The 17,001-nt window shown below is 42.8% G+C and overlaps 1 protein-coding gene across 3 annotated transcripts; it reads left to right on the top strand.

The window, feature by feature from the left end:
* Positions 1 to 6,574: 6,574 nt before the first annotated feature.
* SPRY2 (sprouty RTK signaling antagonist 2) lies at positions 6,575 to 12,971 on the top strand. 3 transcript variants are annotated; one of them, XM_069878562.1, is made up of 2 exons: positions 6,575 to 7,404; positions 11,202 to 12,971. In XM_069878562.1, the coding sequence occupies exon 2, from the start codon at positions 11,253 to 11,255 to the stop codon at positions 12,192 to 12,194; it is 942 nt and encodes a 313-aa protein (XP_069734663.1). In that variant the 5' UTR covers positions 6,575 to 7,404; positions 11,202 to 11,252; the 3' UTR covers positions 12,195 to 12,971. The 3 variants fall into 3 exon arrangements, with proteins under 3 accessions (XP_069734663.1, XP_069734680.1, XP_069734672.1); XM_069878579.1 differs by lacking the exon at positions 6,575 to 7,404 and adding an exon at positions 7,922 to 7,989; XM_069878571.1 differs by lacking the exon at positions 6,575 to 7,404 and adding an exon at positions 9,280 to 9,573.
* The last annotated feature ends 4,030 nt before the right edge of the window (positions 12,972 to 17,001 follow it).

Here is a 17,001-nt window from a genome sequence, read left to right as displayed (position 1 = left end):
ACTGGCTGCCAAATGAGAGGAAGGGAGGGAAGAGGGGGGGGGGGTGATGTAGGTGAAAGTGCCTGTGTGAAAAGGCAAACAATGAAATCGGGATCACACACATGTATACAAATACAAATCAGGTTCTCAAAAGGTGAGACGAGGCAGATAGAAGCAAGAAGGAGAGCCGAGGAAATTCCCGTTTGTACTTCATTAACTTGCCTTCAGAAACGGCTTCTGCAATGCTAAAAATGAGGAGGTCTCTGCGAAAGGAAGCTTTCTGCCCTCCTGCCGCCCCCTCACCACAGAAAAAAAAATAAAAAAAAAAGAAAAATATTTAATTCTCTTATTCCTTTTTACTACAGAAAGAAACTTGGGTTTGAAGTTGGGCTTAAGGAAGACTTTGCCTTTGCTGCTTAAACTTAAGCTGTAGCTTAGACAAAACATGAAAGCACTAAAGCTAGCCCGGGCTGTGGCCCAGCACATACTATTGTTACATGTAATTTTACACACTGACTGTCTAAATACACATGTTCTCTAACTCTGCAAGCACCGTGTCTTCTCAAACTTTACCTGATGTAGAATCCGTTCAACTAAATAAAGGTTGTTACCTTTATTTCTATTGTCTGCAATGCGATTTTGAATAAGGCATTAACAGAAATTTCCTTACCTATGACAGATTTTATAGAACCGTAATTTGTGTCCCTGTGGAGAAAACAAACAAACAGCTAAGAAAGAAAATAAAAATTGAGCAGCACATAGTTTGGAAAACATGATTGCTCTGACACAGCAAGTCAATTTGAATTGTGTTGCAAGAAAGCAACAGTAAGAAAACTTAAAATATGTTAAATGGCTTAAACATTCAACCTCAAGAATGAAGGAAGTTTTTCAATGGGCTTATTTTGCAAGCTCGTTCTGTCAGATGCAGTGGATTTATTGCTTATGTTTATAATATTGTCTCCGGCTTTTCCTTTAGCTTTCGTTAACTGGGACACCATCCTGGGAGCCTCTCTGGGTAGCTGGATTCCTTCTGTGACCTGGAACACCGCAGACTTTCACTTGGGCTCCAGAAGGCATCAGGGGCCTGCTTAGGAGGAACAGCTCAGAGATTCGGCTTCTCAGTTAATTTCAGCCTTTGTCTCTGCTTTTGAAATGAATAGGCCTTCTTAAAATACAGGAAAAGATGATTATAAAACCACAAATAAGATAGAAGTAACTACACCAGATGCAGAGACGGAAGTTTAGAGGAACTCTTTAATCAAGTGGTGGGAGTGGATGCTCCTACTGAGATAACCTTGTTTAAATAGCCAAACATTTTGTCCTCTTCCCTCTCTAAGTAAGATAAGTAGAATTATCTAACAGCTTCTACTCTCTTTTAAGGTGTTCCAATTCTATTAGATACAGATCCTGAAATTTTAGTTGTATGGAAAGACCCTGGAGCCCACAGGAAATACAGTGCCAGGGGTCTACTGTGGGAAATAGTGGGCACACAGCAGAGAGACTGAACTGGGACATGAGATTCTGAGTTCTTGCTTTTCAGATAAGTTACTTCTTTCTTCACTTCTGTCACTTCTGTGTTTTCTTCCCTATAAAGCACACATAGCAACATCTCTTGACAACTATTTAGAGATCTCTGGGGAAAACTGCAACAGAATATCCAGCATCTTAATCATTGTCATTGATACTCCCATTACAATCAGAAGAATGAAGACAATCCTATGCAGATCTGACAGGAGGATCAGGGTTTTTCATGGGGTTTTTTTGATTGATTCAACCATATAAACAGTTTCTGGGTTTGGTTTTGGGTTTTTTTGTGTGTGTGTTCTGCTTTTCAGACTAATGATGGGGAAAGAACAGCTTTCATTTTCCTTTGCTTGCAGAATTAATTCTTCTCTAAGAAATTATTCCTTTCTGCACACATCATCTCTGCCTTCAGGATGTGCTTGTCTGCCACTCAGATGAAAACAAGCCTTTCACAACCAAGGAAAATAAAAATAATCTCAGCACATGGGAGAAAGCTGATACAACTTCTAACAATTTCTCAATCTGCTTGCTTTGGTTTGCAGCAAAATCTGTAAATCTTACTTGTACTTATCCCTTGTCTGGCTTACAAGTGATATCCTACCAACTGCTGATTTCTCAGAGGTATTAGTTTGAACTCCAGCCTCCAGTGAAAAAAGGTACTTTATGTTTTGTGAGCAGAGCAGCCATCAGCTGTCACACCATGGAAGTCCATGCAAGCTACTGTACACATCCGACAAGAGCAGGCATCCACACTCTTCCAGCTAGATTGCTTACAGTACCCAAGATATTCATTTAACTTCTCCCTACATTGCATTTTAGACCTAGTTTGGGTATCTCTACACCAGTATTTTTCTAATTCTGGGCTGCGGATTCTTATAGTTTATAAATTTCTAAAATAATCTACATTTCCCCTATGTTTTTTTTTTCTCTTCTAAAGCATTGAAAAAGCCTACAGACTAAAGAAGCTTGAAAACTACTGCTGCAGACCACAGAAGAGATGCGATAAGTCTCTTCATAAAACCTTCTTGTTCCCAAATTTCCTGTAACCGCTAACACTGACCTCTTCCATTTCTTCTGAGTCACTTTAATCCCAGGTCAACACAAAAATATCTGCATCCTGCTGAAAAATAATATGGGAATTAGCAGTTATTAACATTTTAATAGGCAATTGGTTAATTTTGCATAAAATTCTAGTATAGTCAAGCCCCTTGTTATCTATCCTTTAACTAAACGAAGCTAGAAAGTGCAGTGTTTCAAATGCTGACAGAAGTGGCTTGTCTGTGCAGTCATTCCAATGACTACTTCTATCAAATTAGTAAAAAATGTTAGGAGGAAAATCCTAGGACAAACAAATACACCGCAAAAAAAACCTGCTATAATACCAGTTTAGCAAACAAACTGTGCTTAGTCCTGTCCAGGCCAAACTGTCACACTTTTGAACATTTGGTCTCAAGGTATTTGAGAAGAGAGAACTAATTATGAAAAGCATTGTATAAGATGGAAAGGTTTATAAAGATGAATTCCAAAAAAACAATGCTGATTTTATCAAAGGCACAAATATAACCAAATCACACTGAACAGCACATCAAAGAGCATACTAGTTTTATGAGAACAGTTTATATGCAAAAGTTTCACGTTATATTATACGTACCAAATGTATGTATTCTTCAGTATAATTTCAGAAGGATCAGGAAAGATATTTGTTTATTTTTTAAGTTTACATAAGCATATTTAGTATTCAACTAGAAAATATTCTCCTGGCAACTGTCCCTCCATATAGTGGGGCAACAATCAGATGGGCTACAGTTACACAGGATCTGGCCCAAATCACCTTTAAAGGTGATAAACAGTAGTTTAATCTGAGAAGATCTGGGCAGCACTGAATGCAGGGACCTAAATGCCAGCAGTTCAGAGCACACATATTCCCAACCAGAGCACCAAGTATTTATTCTATTTGGCACATTTAACAGTGCTGCCCCTTGTACCACTGGAGCAGGTTCCCAGTAGCCTTTGCTCATTTTCCCATCTTAAGGAATTACGGGATTTCCATTAAGAAATGATAATTACAAAAGCAAAACTAAAGATACTGAGTCAGGGATCCACTTTTCTTCATAAAAAATGTCCAGCTATTAATTGTACAGTGAATTTGACTTCTCTGTTTCTCTCTATGATATAACCCAGGGTCCTTGTCTGCCCTGCAAATCTCAATGAAATATCATTAAGCAAAAAGCTTTACAGCTAATCACTTAAAAGAAAAAAATCCTATAACTCTTATATCTACATTAGCTTTTTCAGAGTTACAAGCATGAAAGACAATCAATTAACAGTTTACATTCACAAGGAAATGCTGAGCATTAGAAGCAGTCTGCAGCCAAATTTAGTCCTTTCAGGATGTGCAAAATCAATAGCCTCGTACCATTGCATTAACTCATGAGATAATGTACAAAATATTCTGAAAATCAGGAAGTTTACTGCACTTTCATTCCCTTGCAAGAAGCAATTCCTTATGAATGAACTTCCTTCTCTTTTGCAAAAAAGGAGAAAATGCTACTTGTATTCAGGTCCTGGGTCTAAATATCAGATCAAGTAAAACCTCAGTGGGAAATTTCAGGATGATGTAGAAAAGTTTCAACTATTTCAGACAAGTGTCGGTCACGTCGTAGACTTCACTCTGCCCAGCATTTTGCCTGAAGTTACTGGAATTGCTACTATTCTAATATATCATGAACACATGTATTATATGTATATAAATATATATATGCATATGCGTATGAGTGTACACGTAGGTATATAAAACAGCTACATTCCCCTGCTGAGAATGGTTTGCTTGGGTTAAGAGCAAAAAAATCTTGCAGTGGTTAAACCAAACCACTAGGGGAAACATAGTCACATGCATAAAGCCACTACCCTCCACTCGAAATGTGAAATGTGAGTGATACACATAATACCGAGAAAGCTTTTTCCAAGGTATCATCAAATTAAAGGCCTAAGAATTCAGCTTTAAGGTTCAAACATAAAACCAAAACAAAAATATAGCACTTAATTTAGTATATTCGTACATTAGTTATTGATGAACTGTGTGCAAGTGAAGTTAGTGCACAAATCTTTGCAAGTTTAGTGCTTCTCTTTCAAATTTAGCAGTACTAGGATGCTGTATGCTTGGGGTTGTTTTGTTGAGCGGTTGGGTTTGGGTTTTTTTCTGCAAGACATCGACGCTTCAGCATTTTGCACGCATGACTGGCTCTGTGAATAAAAATAGTTTCACAGTTTTCATATTTGTCTTTTGAGATGGCTTACTATATTAAGTGTATACACCTGTACCTGAGAACTGGCGTATAGATTGCTGATTGCACTGCTAACCAAGAGATTCAGAAATTAAGTTTCCAGTTTAAACATTACTTATGTACTCAGATCTTTCCCATGTGTATTGGCTTGCCCAACAATTTTTGACTTTGCTGTGTGGGAGGAAGTGATTTTTTGTTTTCCGCAGTGAAGTGAAATTAAGATCGTGTTTTACCTTTCCCGGGTATTTTATTTTAACTTATGTTTGCAGCTGAATCCCAGTGATTTCCATGCTGACACAGGGAGCCCGCAGGCTGCACGCAAGGCGCACACCTCTGGGGATGCCCCAGCGCATCCACGGGCGCCCCCTCCCGTGGGGTAAAGCCCAGGTGGAAAGCCCGTGGGTCTTTTCCAGCCCTTCTCCCTTGCCCTCTGGGGGTGGCAGCGGACGGAGCTCCGACCCCTCCGAGCTGGCAGCGATTGTGCCCGGGGAAGGGGCTGGTGCAGCAGGGAAGAAGTCAGACTTGACTATAACTCAGGTTAATCTTGTTAATCAGCTATTTGCAGGTTCAGAATATTATTGCAGGCGGATGGGTATTCGTGTATAAAGACACGAAAATCTGAAGGCCGTCCGTGTAAGGCACTGACCTTTACATTTCCACATTTTTAGCGAGGATAAGCCCCTCCACCCCCTTCCAAAAGCGGCGGGGAGCAGGTGTAGGAGAGGAAGCGCCCGCAGCGCTGCCTCAAGCAGTAGGAAGGGCTGGTGGGGTTTCTGCGCTGGTTCGTGTAAACAGAGCGATGCATTTACCGCCTTACACCTCGTGTGTATTTTAAGCAGCGGCACACGTGATGCGGGTACATTCGTGCTCGGTGCTTGCCTACGTGGAGGCGCTGCTCTGCGCGCTGGAAGATGCCTGAGAGGCGCAAGATGCCCGGGCCCCGCCACGGTGGCCCCGTCGGTGATTTCAGCTCGTACAAAAGGGACCGAGCTGTGGCCGCGTCACGAAATGCCCAGAAGACAAACAGTAGTCGCGTTCGGCAGCTGCTCGCACGCTGCGTCCCCCACGCGAGTGGGAATTAATTAAAACAAAGTTGTTTGGTTTGGTTTTTGGTTTTTTTTTTTTTCTCATTTATTTTTCCCTAAACAAAACCTACGGTTTCCCCGGGGTTGGGGGGGACACCCCGGGACACCGCAGAGCCCTCGGCCGCCCCGAGGCGCGGAAAGCCCCGCGGAGCGCTGCGAGCAGCCCGGCCACGGGGGACACCCCCCCCCCGCGCCGCCTAATCGCGTTAATCCACCGGACAATGCCCCAAGCGATCGCCCTTCCTTCCCTTCTCCTGGGGCTGGGGATAGGGGGGAGTGTAAACTTTTATTCCCCACTCTGCTAAAAAAAAAAAAAAAACCACGGAGGGGGAAACACCTGGGAAGGGGTCTCCCGAAAGCCTGCAGCGCCCGGGAGAGCCTGCCCCCTCCTCCCGAGGGGGAAGCGAGATCCCTTCGGCTTCCCCTGCAAACCTATCCCCGCCCGCCTCTGGATAAATACGCGAGCACAAAAGCAGCGCCGAGCGCCGTGTGAGCGCGCACGGAGGAGGCTCCCGTGAGCACAGGCTGCCCGAGGCCCCGGGCTGCCCGCCGCCCCCGCTCCGCGCCGGCCGGGGCGGCGCTGCCCTCCCGAACGCCGCCCGCAGCCCCGAGTGCTGGCAGCGCGCTGGGAGCGCCAGTGAATGTGGCCCCGCGGAGCCAATGAGCTGGGACCGGATGCGATATATCCTCTGGGACAACAACTGCTCTGTTCCTCCTCAGATCCACATGACGCCATTTACTGCTGCTTTTGCAGAGAGATCACCCTACCTCCTCCGGAAAGAAAAAGAGAGAGAGAGAGAGAGGGAGCGAGCGAGCAAGCAGAAAAACGCGGAGCCCCTACAGCTCAGATCTCAAATCTTCCTCCTCCATCTCCTCCAAACACACAACAACCACCACCACAAATCCGCTGCGCTCCCAAAACACTCCCCCCCCCTCCCCGATCGCAAACCACAGAGCTGCCTGCAACACACACGCTCGCAGAGGGAGCGAGAAAGCTGGAGGGAGAGAGGGGAGAGGAGCTTGCAGCCTCCCAGCAGAACGGCTACATTGCACAAGCTGCTTTTTTGGAGGAGCTCAGTAGAAGAAAACTTTGGGATTTTATTTTAGATCCACTTTATTTTGTTTTCTTTGGCTTTCCCCTTCCTCTCGATCATTTGCAACAACAACAAAAAAGTGACTTGGTATTGGCGATCCGGCCTCCTGTTCATTGACGAAAAAAAAAGCAAAGTGCGCGTGTGAGAGACTTGATTTCTTTTTAGGAGCAGAGAAAACCCATCCCGATCCGGAGAGGTGTTTTTGTTATTATTATAGTATATACGCGCACACACGTCTTTAAAATCGATCTGGGGAAAGGGACCCAACTTTGTTCTGGACTTTTTTACATGGTGATCGCTCTTACTCTAACTTGCAAGCTGGACTAAAGCAGATTTTGGAAAAGATTTTTTTCTTGCTTTAGGGCTGGATTTATTTGCAAACCGCAGGAAGAAGAAAATACAAGAGAGAGAGGGATTTGGTGCAGCGCCGCGATCACGGTGAGAGCCTTTTCCTTCTTTGCAAAACAAGCTTTTCAGTAACTCTTCCTCCCCCCCACCCCCTCCTTGGTTGCTCCAAGAAAACTCATGGAAATGTTTGAGGCCGATCTCTTTTCCATTCGTACAGGTTCTCCCTTTTCCCCCTCTTTCCCCTCTCCTTCCTTTCCCAGAGAGGAGCCGGAGGTGGGATTTCGGAGCGGTTTCTCTGCAGGGAGGGGGGCGGAGGAAGCTCCGCTGGGGTTTGCGGGCTGCGCCCCGCCGGGGTGCCCGGGGGGCGCGGGGAGGAGGGGGATTTAGGCGGAGGGTTGCGGGGAGGCATGCGGAGATGGTGGGGGGAGGAACGCGACACGCGGGACTCGGCGTGTTCTCCTTGCCGCGGGGAGCCGGGCGGCTCCTGCGCGCTCCTGCCCCGCCGGGCACGCGTGGGTTTGCGACGAGCCCCGGGGGGAGGTGAAAGGAGGGCGCTGCGGGGTTGTTTGTGTGTGTCCCCCCCACCTCCGTGTCGGGGGAGAGCGAACAACCCGCCTTTCAGTGCGTGATTTACGCCCGTCTGAAGTGGCGTCGGGAGATCCGTGCAATTCGGAAGTGAGTGCGCGTTTGGTATAAATATATGTGTGTGTCTGGGATCGCGCGTATATTTCTCATGTGATTAGATTCATTCCATCCATAAGACGAGGAAAGTTCTTCCCCAGGTTCTCGTGCGCAGAGGGCATGTTTGGAGGGGAAGGAAAGCCTTAATTTTTGCTCCTACTCTTTTTTTTTTTTTTTCTTCAGTGCGTTACTTCCCAACAGCCACTTCCCCCCCCCCAAAAAAAAAAAAAAAAAAAGCTGCTTGTGTTTTCAGCAAGCTATTTGTCTGTCAGTTTGCCCCACCCCGATAGTCAAGTCCCTTTTGCCCTAATCCATAGTCTGATCACACACTCGGCCCTTAATGGGGGTTTCAAAGCACTTTGAAAGAAGAGGAGGTGGTTGGTGTGTGTGCGGTGGGGATGGGGGTGGGGGTACCTTGCCCGGGCTCCGGACATAAAACAAATTCACGGGCAGAGGACTTCTACCCCTTGGGCTCGCCTTCTCCCAGCCAGCGAGACACGGTTTTTTCCACAGCACGCAAGAAGCCCCTTTCGTTTTAAACTTCCCCAAATGTGCCGAACACGAAACCCGGCCCCCTTGTTCGCCTTTTTGCCAATCCCAGCTAGGAAAAGTTAGCAATCATGGCACTTGAGCTCTGCGGGAGTGGACTTTGGCTTTGAGAAGTGGGGAGTCGTGTTATCACACACATGCACACACACACAAAAAAAGAATCTATGATTCTATGAATGCTGTTTCTTTGCTCTTGGTGAATGGAATGGGGAGAATTGCTAGATCAGGGGAGGGAGAGATGTGCTTTCCCGTAAGAAATTTCAGGAAAACGCGTGTTTGCAAATAAACGTGCCGGAGGTTTGCATCTTGTCCTGTTAGCGGCTCTATCGAGGGGAGGAAAAGGAGGATCTCCCGGCTCAGACTGGCGTCCCGCTGAAAAAAATGCCTTCTGGGGTCCCTTCGGGATGGGGCGGAGCGGGGCGGACTGAAGATTGCAGAATGCGCTTAAAATAAGAGGAGCTTTTCCGGCGGCTCGCTGTGTGAAGCTGAATGGGTGCTTAGGGCAAGGCGAAGGGGGGTAATCTGCCTCCTGCCCGGCTGTCCCGGAGGTGTCGTCTCCAACCGTCTGCGGGGCGCCTGGCGTTACCCGGGAGGGGAAGGCTTCTTTAGCATCTCCCGGGGGAGGGCGGGGGGGAAGAGTTAAAAGGAAACATGGGTTTGACTTTCCCGATAAGGCGGCTGCGGCAGCCCCCTCCCACCTCCCGGCCCGCGGGATGTCTCGCGGTTATCTCCAGGTTGTCTGCACTCGGGGGGCTGCTGCCTCCCACCTGCTGCGCGCCCCGACGGAGCCTGCGGAGGGGAGGGGGGCGAGGCGAGGAGGCTGCTTCCCCAGCTCCCACCTTGGCGTCTGAGGGAGGCTCCCACGCTGGGACCGGTGTCGTCTTAAGCGCCTGCAGGTCAGGGTCAGCTTTGCTTTTGCACTGGAGAGGCAGGGCTTGGTTCGGCTGATCTTCGCGGCTGGCTGGGTCTGGCTAAAATCTGGAGGTGGACGGCAGATAGGGCTGCTAGTCCCTCTCGAGGATGGGGAAAGTATGTTATTTTCTGGTTGTTTTTTTTTTTTTTTTTTTTTTAATCCTCAGGTAGTTTGAGATGACTTTTACATGGCAAAGGTTTTAATTCGAAGAAAACATAAGCAATGCTTCAATATAAGCTTGCAAGACCGCTTTTTTTGGAGGGGGAGGCGGGGGGGGACACTGTGTGTCCAAAAGCAGAATTTAGCAAAATTTAAAATTGGTGGTTACTCTTAAAAGCTAGGCTTTGAGTTGGTTTGGTTTTTTTTTTTTAAAAAAAAGCACTTGAGAGGAGGGAGCCAGGAGGTAAAAGGTTAAATGTTTTCCACTGCTGTTCGAATAAAGGCAGTGTCTTGAGATATTCATTGTTAAACTGTTCGGCAATACTTTGTTATACTGCAGTATAGTAGTATTGTTGTTAACTGATGTGTACAGAGTAACACTGTGGTGCTCTTTCTAGGTATAATTGAAGACATTGTGTGGTCCTTGTAAGAAGCTTGGTTCCTGCTTGGGTTTTAATTGTAAAATATTGTTCAGGATTTTTGTATAGGTAATTGGATTTTGGAACCACTTTAAGATATGATAAAGGCAAAACAAATATTAACTAATTTAGGGGGCAGTACTTAAAACTTTTACATGTTTCAATGTGGCAGTTAGTTATTTACAAGTTCTCATCTGCTTGGTCTTTTACTGGGTTTCCATTTAAATTTTTATGTATGCCTTTCTACTTCATAGTTAATGATCCTTTAAAATAATATTCACGATCAAGTAGACTTCTTGGATGCTGGCATTGTTTGATCATATTATGCATGCCTCTGTTCCACAAGCCACTCTTGGTAATATTTACTATTTGAAATGTAGTCTATGGATTTTTTTACACATTTTAGAGAAATAAAACTGTGCTAGCATTGCTTTTGTAGTATTGAGCCTTAAAATAATAATTGCAGTGGCGTACACAAGTATGACACACACTAAAATACTGGAGAGAGATATTTTTACTCGCGCTGTTGAAGTTTTTGGTAGCACTAGCTCATTTAATGTCTAACCTCAAACATTTTATTGCTATTTAGTGTTTTTCTTGGGACCATTGGTATTAAACTAAAATTTCCTATTTACATCATGTAAAGTTTAATGTGTAAAGAGACTAGCCTACCAAAATATTATCCAGTTTTAAACAAAACTGGAGAATTATATGTCTGTCATCAGCAGGTTACATTACACTTGCTAAATACTTGTGTGCAGGCTTTTTTTTTTAATAGAAGTTTTTCAGTAGCCTGATGTCAAAAGAAGAGTAATTTCAAGTGGCTGAAATGTGATCACTTTAAATGCCATGTTCTAAGCAGAAGACAGTCTGAGAAGCCATAGTTAATAGGCGCAATACCTAGACTTTTTAGAGCCACAAGTTAAAGATGTGTGGACCTAGAACAGAATTCCTTTAAGCTCTCCACAGACTAGGCAGGACAGGCCAAGGGAAGTGTGTTGAGAGCTGACCGGTGCCTGCACTCCACCCCAGATGCAACTCCCTTTTTTTAATAGCTGATACATTACTTGATTGTGTGCGGTGCTGTGGGATCTTGCAGGCTTGAAAGTCTGTTGGAGAGAGCATGAGATGTGTTGCAATAGTGAATCCTCTCTTTGTTGCTCCAGGATTTCAGATGTGTTCTAAGCCTGCTGGGGTGAGCACGCTTCCGGGCACTGATGGAGACGAGAACTCAGCACAGCAGCGGGTCGCAGGCCTTGCTACAGGCTCGGCGTGACAGTGGGAGACCTCACGGGGAGCCCGACCTACGGGATGTCCTGATGCAGCAGGTTCACGTCTTGTCGTTGGACCAGATCAGAGCCATACGAAACACGAATGAGTACACTGAGGGACCTACAGTGGCTCCACGGCCAGGGGTCAAGTCTGCTCCTCGGCTGGCAACCCAACCCAAAACTGAAAGGCCCCATGGCTTGCCCGACCATCGTCATTTTAGCCGGATTCAGCACACACAAACGCACACCTCTCCTCGGGTGCCTCTGTCCCGATCCATCAGCACAGTCAGCACAGGTTCACGGAGCAGTACAAGGACAAGTACGAGCAGTAATTCATCTGAACAAAGACTTCTGGGATCATCTTCGGGGCCAGTTGCTGATGGGATAGTCCGAATGCAGCCCAAGTCTGAGCTCAAGTCAAGCGAGCTGAAGCCACTGAGCAAAGAAGACTTGGGAGCGCATAGCTACAGGTGTGAGGACTGTGGAAAGTGTAAGTGTAAGGAGTGCACTTATCCGAGGACCCTTCCATCGTGTTGGATCTGTGACAAGCAGTGTCTTTGCTCAGCCCAGAACGTGGTCGATTATGGGACTTGTGTTTGCTGCGTGAAGGGCCTCTTCTATCACTGCTCTAATGATGATGAGGACAACTGTGCTGACAACCCCTGCTCCTGCAGTCAGTCCCATTGCTGCACTAGATGGTCCGCCATGGGTGTGGTGTCCCTCTTTCTGCCTTGCTTGTGGTGTTACTTACCAGCCAAGGGTTGCCTTAAGTTGTGCCAGGGCTGTTACGACCGGGTAAATCGGCCTGGGTGCCGCTGTAAACACTCCAACACTGTTTGTTGCAAAGTTCCCAGTGTCCCCCCCAGGAACTTTGAAAAGCCAACATAGCATCACTAGTCAGAATTACTGAAGTAACGAGGATTATATTAACATTCATATGCAACCAACTTAGCAGCTATGGTCTTGGCACTGTAGTAGAAGGGTTGGGGATACACTTTGCCGTTTGCAGTGAAATGCTTTGTGTGTGCCATCTTAACTGATACGCTTGTTAGACTCCAACTAGTGGGATACAGAAAGAAAAATGGGATGCAGTACATTGTGACCCACATATTGCATAAGCTAAAGCAACACAGACACTCCTAGGCAACTCTATTGTTTGTGAATAGTACTCGCGAAATTTGTAAATTAGCAAATTACTCCTTTTTTTTTCATTGTTTTCTGCCAGAGATAATGTGCTATATTTTTGTATATACAATAATATTTTCAACTGTGAAAAATAAGTGGTGTCATAAGACATGGCACAGTCACAAAATATTATACTAATATGTTGTACATTCGGAAGAATGTGAATCAATCAATATGGTTTTAGATTGTATTTTGTCTTATGGAAAACTATTACAAGACTCTGATTTCCCTTTGGACTTCATGTATATTGTACAGTTACAGTAAAATTCAGCCTTTATTTTCTAATTTTTTCAACATATTGTTTAGTGTAAAGAATATTTATTTGAAGTTTTATTATTTTATAAAAAGAAATATTTATTTTAAGAGGCATCTTACAAATGTCACCCCTTTTTATGAGGACGTCATAGTTGCTGCAAATAAGGGGTGAACGATGCATATGTTCACTATAAAATAGAAAATATATTAACGTTTGAAATTAAACTGGGCTACTTGTCATTTTTTCCCCCCATTTAGTGTTCTGAGTTGGAAAACTGGTACTTCTAATTGCAAATCTTACAGTGATGTAGTCACAGTGAGTCTAATAACGAAAATGAAAATAGAATTTTCAAGTGTATGTTTTTGCTGTTGTTTACTGCTTCATCTCAAAATAATGCAGGATTTTTGCTTCCTTCCTTTGCACAAATGTCCTATACCCTGTTCCTACAACAGAAAAGGAAAAGGAACATAGGAAAATGCATTAATTCATTCCAGACTAGGACTAATAGGCACTAAAAGCTTGACCTATTCTAGAAGTGATGAGGTTTTGTGCTTCAAATAGGAAATAAGTAATCATTCACAACAAAATGTTAGGCTTGCACGGCCTTACTGAGAGAGGGAGAGAGAGAGAGAGAGAGCAAAGAAGAAAGAAAATTAATATGGTTAAGTGCAAAAAGCTTGCAGGATTATTTGTTAAAAGTGGAGGAATATGCCACAGGGAATGATAGATCTGAATGGAGTCCAGCCTTATGTCAAACATTTGCTTCACTTGTTAGAAGAAAGTTGCTTCATTTGTCATTTGTGGCCGTTACCTTCCACTGAGGTCAAAATCCTTTCACTGCCAAGTTTCCCGCCGGAAGCCTAGAGAATGATTTACCTTTCTTTATTAACAAATTATCATTTCCTGTTCTGAACATCTCTCCAAGTTTAGAGGTCTTACTATTAAGTTTTATTTATACCTTTCTTAAGCTGGTATTTAATAAATAGTTTTAAGTATTTTTAAGCTGACTCTTAGAAAAATTTCACAGCCTTTTCTGAATCCTCTCCAACAAAAACAAGTTATAACTAATAAATTAAGAACTCACTAAAAGTTGAAAACTAGAGCACTGAGTAAATGTTACATCTTCTTGCCCCTAAGTTTTCATCAGTGATCTAGTGTTTTGGCTATTTTACATAGGTCTGTAGCACTCAAAAATCTTACAGTGTGTGGTTTTGTGTATTGGTTATCAATCATCAAGTGAAATTAAAAAGTGCAAGTCCTGACTAGTTTGCAAAACAAAAATAGCTGATACATAGGCTTTGCTCTCTTTTTCTTTGTCCTTACCTCTCTGGTGAAAAATGTTTGTTTGTTTATTTGCTTTCTCTCTGCACGAGCCTGCTGGATACTTTGGTATACATAGGCAACTAGTATATATTTAGCCTTCCTAGTGGAATTTGCTGGGAAGAGGGTGGTTTATGTTACGTGAGTAATTTGTCCATATTGAAAACACATCACTATGTTGTGACACATATATGAGATTATACTTGGCTGTTGATAAACAGATTTTTACTGTTTGGGTTTTTTTTTTAGAAATTTTGTTCTTGAAGGGGTTGGTAACCATCATGTGTTTCCATTCACTGAATATTCTTGAATTAGATTAGGTGCTTATGCCAGAACTGTCCTGGGTTAGTCTTGCTGATTGAAAACAAACCTGGGAATGATCAAATAGTCCATTTATTGGTGGAATCTTTGACCTTTAGGCTATATTTTGGAAACCCCAAACCCCGCTGATTTCAGTAAATCCAGTCTTTTCACTGTATTGATGAACTTGACCATGCTGAAAGTGAGCCCTGACTTTTCAATGTTTTATGTTTCAGTCAAGGAAACAAAATCTTTAAGGAAAGCTGAAGGTGAAACTGGAAAATTGCAGTATGGCTGAGCAGTGTAGCAGTCAAGGAGGGTCCTACTAGCTAGATGAAGTCCAGTGCTGAAACTGTCTATTTTGTTCTGCAGTATAGCAAATACTTTAACTACTTCTAAGGGAAAAGGAAAACCATCTTGTTTATAGTGAAAGTTGAAGCTGATATCAACATTAAACACCAGTTGTCACCTTCCACTTGGTTCTTAATGAGGATAAATAGTGGACACCCACTCCTCAGGTAAGCCCACTACCAGTGAATTGTGTTGCATGTGATGCTTGGGAATGAGGACACACAGGAGGATGGCATTAGGCACTGTCTGTTGGGCTAGCTCTGGTGCTTGGGTCCAGGTTTCAGTTAGCATCAATTAGCTTGTGTGTGCAGTGGACTCTTAAAAATTGGCTTCTGTATGTTAGTTAACATCATAATATTACACTTAATTAACTAAGGTTTACTATTCTAAATAACGCCAAAATCTTGCCTCAAACAGATTAGATTGTTTCAGTAAGAATTAAGAAGGCTTTCCAAGTGGATTGAGATAATGTTATTAAAGCATGCCTACTTTGTCCTTTGAGATAGGAAAGTGGAGGTCCAAGAAAGGAAAATTTGCCATACACAGGTTTTGAGAATAACCGTGAAAGTCATGCCAGATACATACCATATAGGACTTTGATTTTAGACAGTTATTAAGCCATGAGAGAGGATAAAACCCTTATTATTGCTCCATTTGTTGTGTTCTTGCTTTAGTGTTTTGATCTGTTAACCTCCTATAAATTCTGATGTCACTGTAAGGTTTGCTTAAAGTTAGAGGCCTGCAGGATTGAGCTGACAATTGACTACAGTGACAATGGAAGCAAACAATTTTTTTCAAATTATTTTCTATATGATAGGAGCTACAAACAAATATATCAAATTTGCTTGTACAGTAACTTAGAAATTTCTCTATTAATATCCTCAAGCAATGTTTTTTATTTTGCTCTTTAATGGTTTGAGGCTTGATTATAATTTCTTTTTTGGGATAGTGATCATAGTAGTAAAAAAAAAAAAAAGAAACTTGGATTCTAGTGGAGAATAAAAAGGTGTAGTACTTTAGATGGAGAAAAAAAGTTTTCTTAAAGGGATTGAGAACATATTCAGGTGAGTATTTACATATTCAAATGAGTTAACGAATTAGTCTTAAAAAGTAAAAAATCTCCAAATGAGGAAGTGCAGTAATTAAGTGGTCGTGATGATTAACACAATAGCTTTTTTACACTTTCTTATAAAAGTCTCAGCATGTGTGAGGTGGAAGTGACTTGACAGTAGCAAATTACTGATCATTTATGCACCATGCATAACTTGCCTTTTTTAAAAAATAAAAATTATACAGTATTACCTGCATTAGCTTCTTTACTTTCAGCAAAACAGAAAGTAAATCATTTTTGCGATGAGTGAGATCTTAAGGCTTATTCTTAAATTGCAGAGAGAGAATAGAATGTATTTCTGTAGTGCAGTAGAACATTCAATTACTTTTAGGAATTAACTGTTGGGGAAGACGGATTTGAACAGTCTGTCTCATCTCAGATGTTCCTAGATGGGTACAGGTACAGTGAGTAATAATGATTTCATTTGCTGAGACTAATTTCTCAATCAGTCGCTGGAGCAGAGACCCGGAAAGAAATTGGCTGCACATAAGAACATATTTAATTGAGTAATGTCTGTACTGATAGTATTGGGTAGATTTTGTGCTAAAAATGTCAGCAGTGTATTGGCTTATCTTAACTAAATCAGTTCCAGGTTAGGGTTGCAGGTAGATTACATTGTGACAAAGCACACCAAATCCTTAGCAATGAAAATATTCAGTTTTATTCCTGCTTACACAATCTGATTTTTAAAGTGGAAATCTAGAAATAAAAAATTATGTCTCATTGAAATCAGGGCAGTTTGACACACAAACAATATGCACGTATAGTACTTTTTCTTTCAAAAATACTTTCTGTTTCAATCTGAAGACACCCCCTATGTGGTAATCTTATTTATTCCTCTTCATAGTTCTTTCTAGTCCCTGTCACTCCCCTTGACCTGTCCTAGCCATAATATATAAAGGTTTACTGCCACTTACTAGGACAAAGGTGAAAGAGGAAACGTGCTTCTCATTAGCTTTCTCTGTCTCTGAAAGTTTAAGAAAAGGTGGAAAAAAATTATTACTTTGCCATACTTACCCTGCATTTTAGAGAGACAAAGTGTTTTTCCATTCATGTGACAGTTCCAGAAAACATTTTATTTCTTTAGCATGATTTTTATTACTCAATAAGGCTTTATGTGTCTTTAAAGAGTCCCCCTTTATTTTAACCTATTGGTGCTGTTTCTCAAACGA

The sequence above is a fragment of the Phaenicophaeus curvirostris genome, chromosome 1 (assembly GCF_032191515.1).
Source record: "Phaenicophaeus curvirostris isolate KB17595 chromosome 1, BPBGC_Pcur_1.0, whole genome shotgun sequence".
Classification (NCBI taxonomy): domain Eukaryota; kingdom Metazoa; phylum Chordata; class Aves; order Cuculiformes; family Cuculidae; genus Phaenicophaeus; species Phaenicophaeus curvirostris.
This window is presented reverse-complemented; position numbering and strand designations above follow the sequence as displayed.

Bases quoted from the DNA above. Each gene is read 5' to 3' on its own strand.
- SPRY2 (XM_069878562.1), top strand. From the start codon at position 11,253: ATGGAGACGAGAACTCAGCACAGCAGCGGGTCGCAGGCCTTGCTACAG.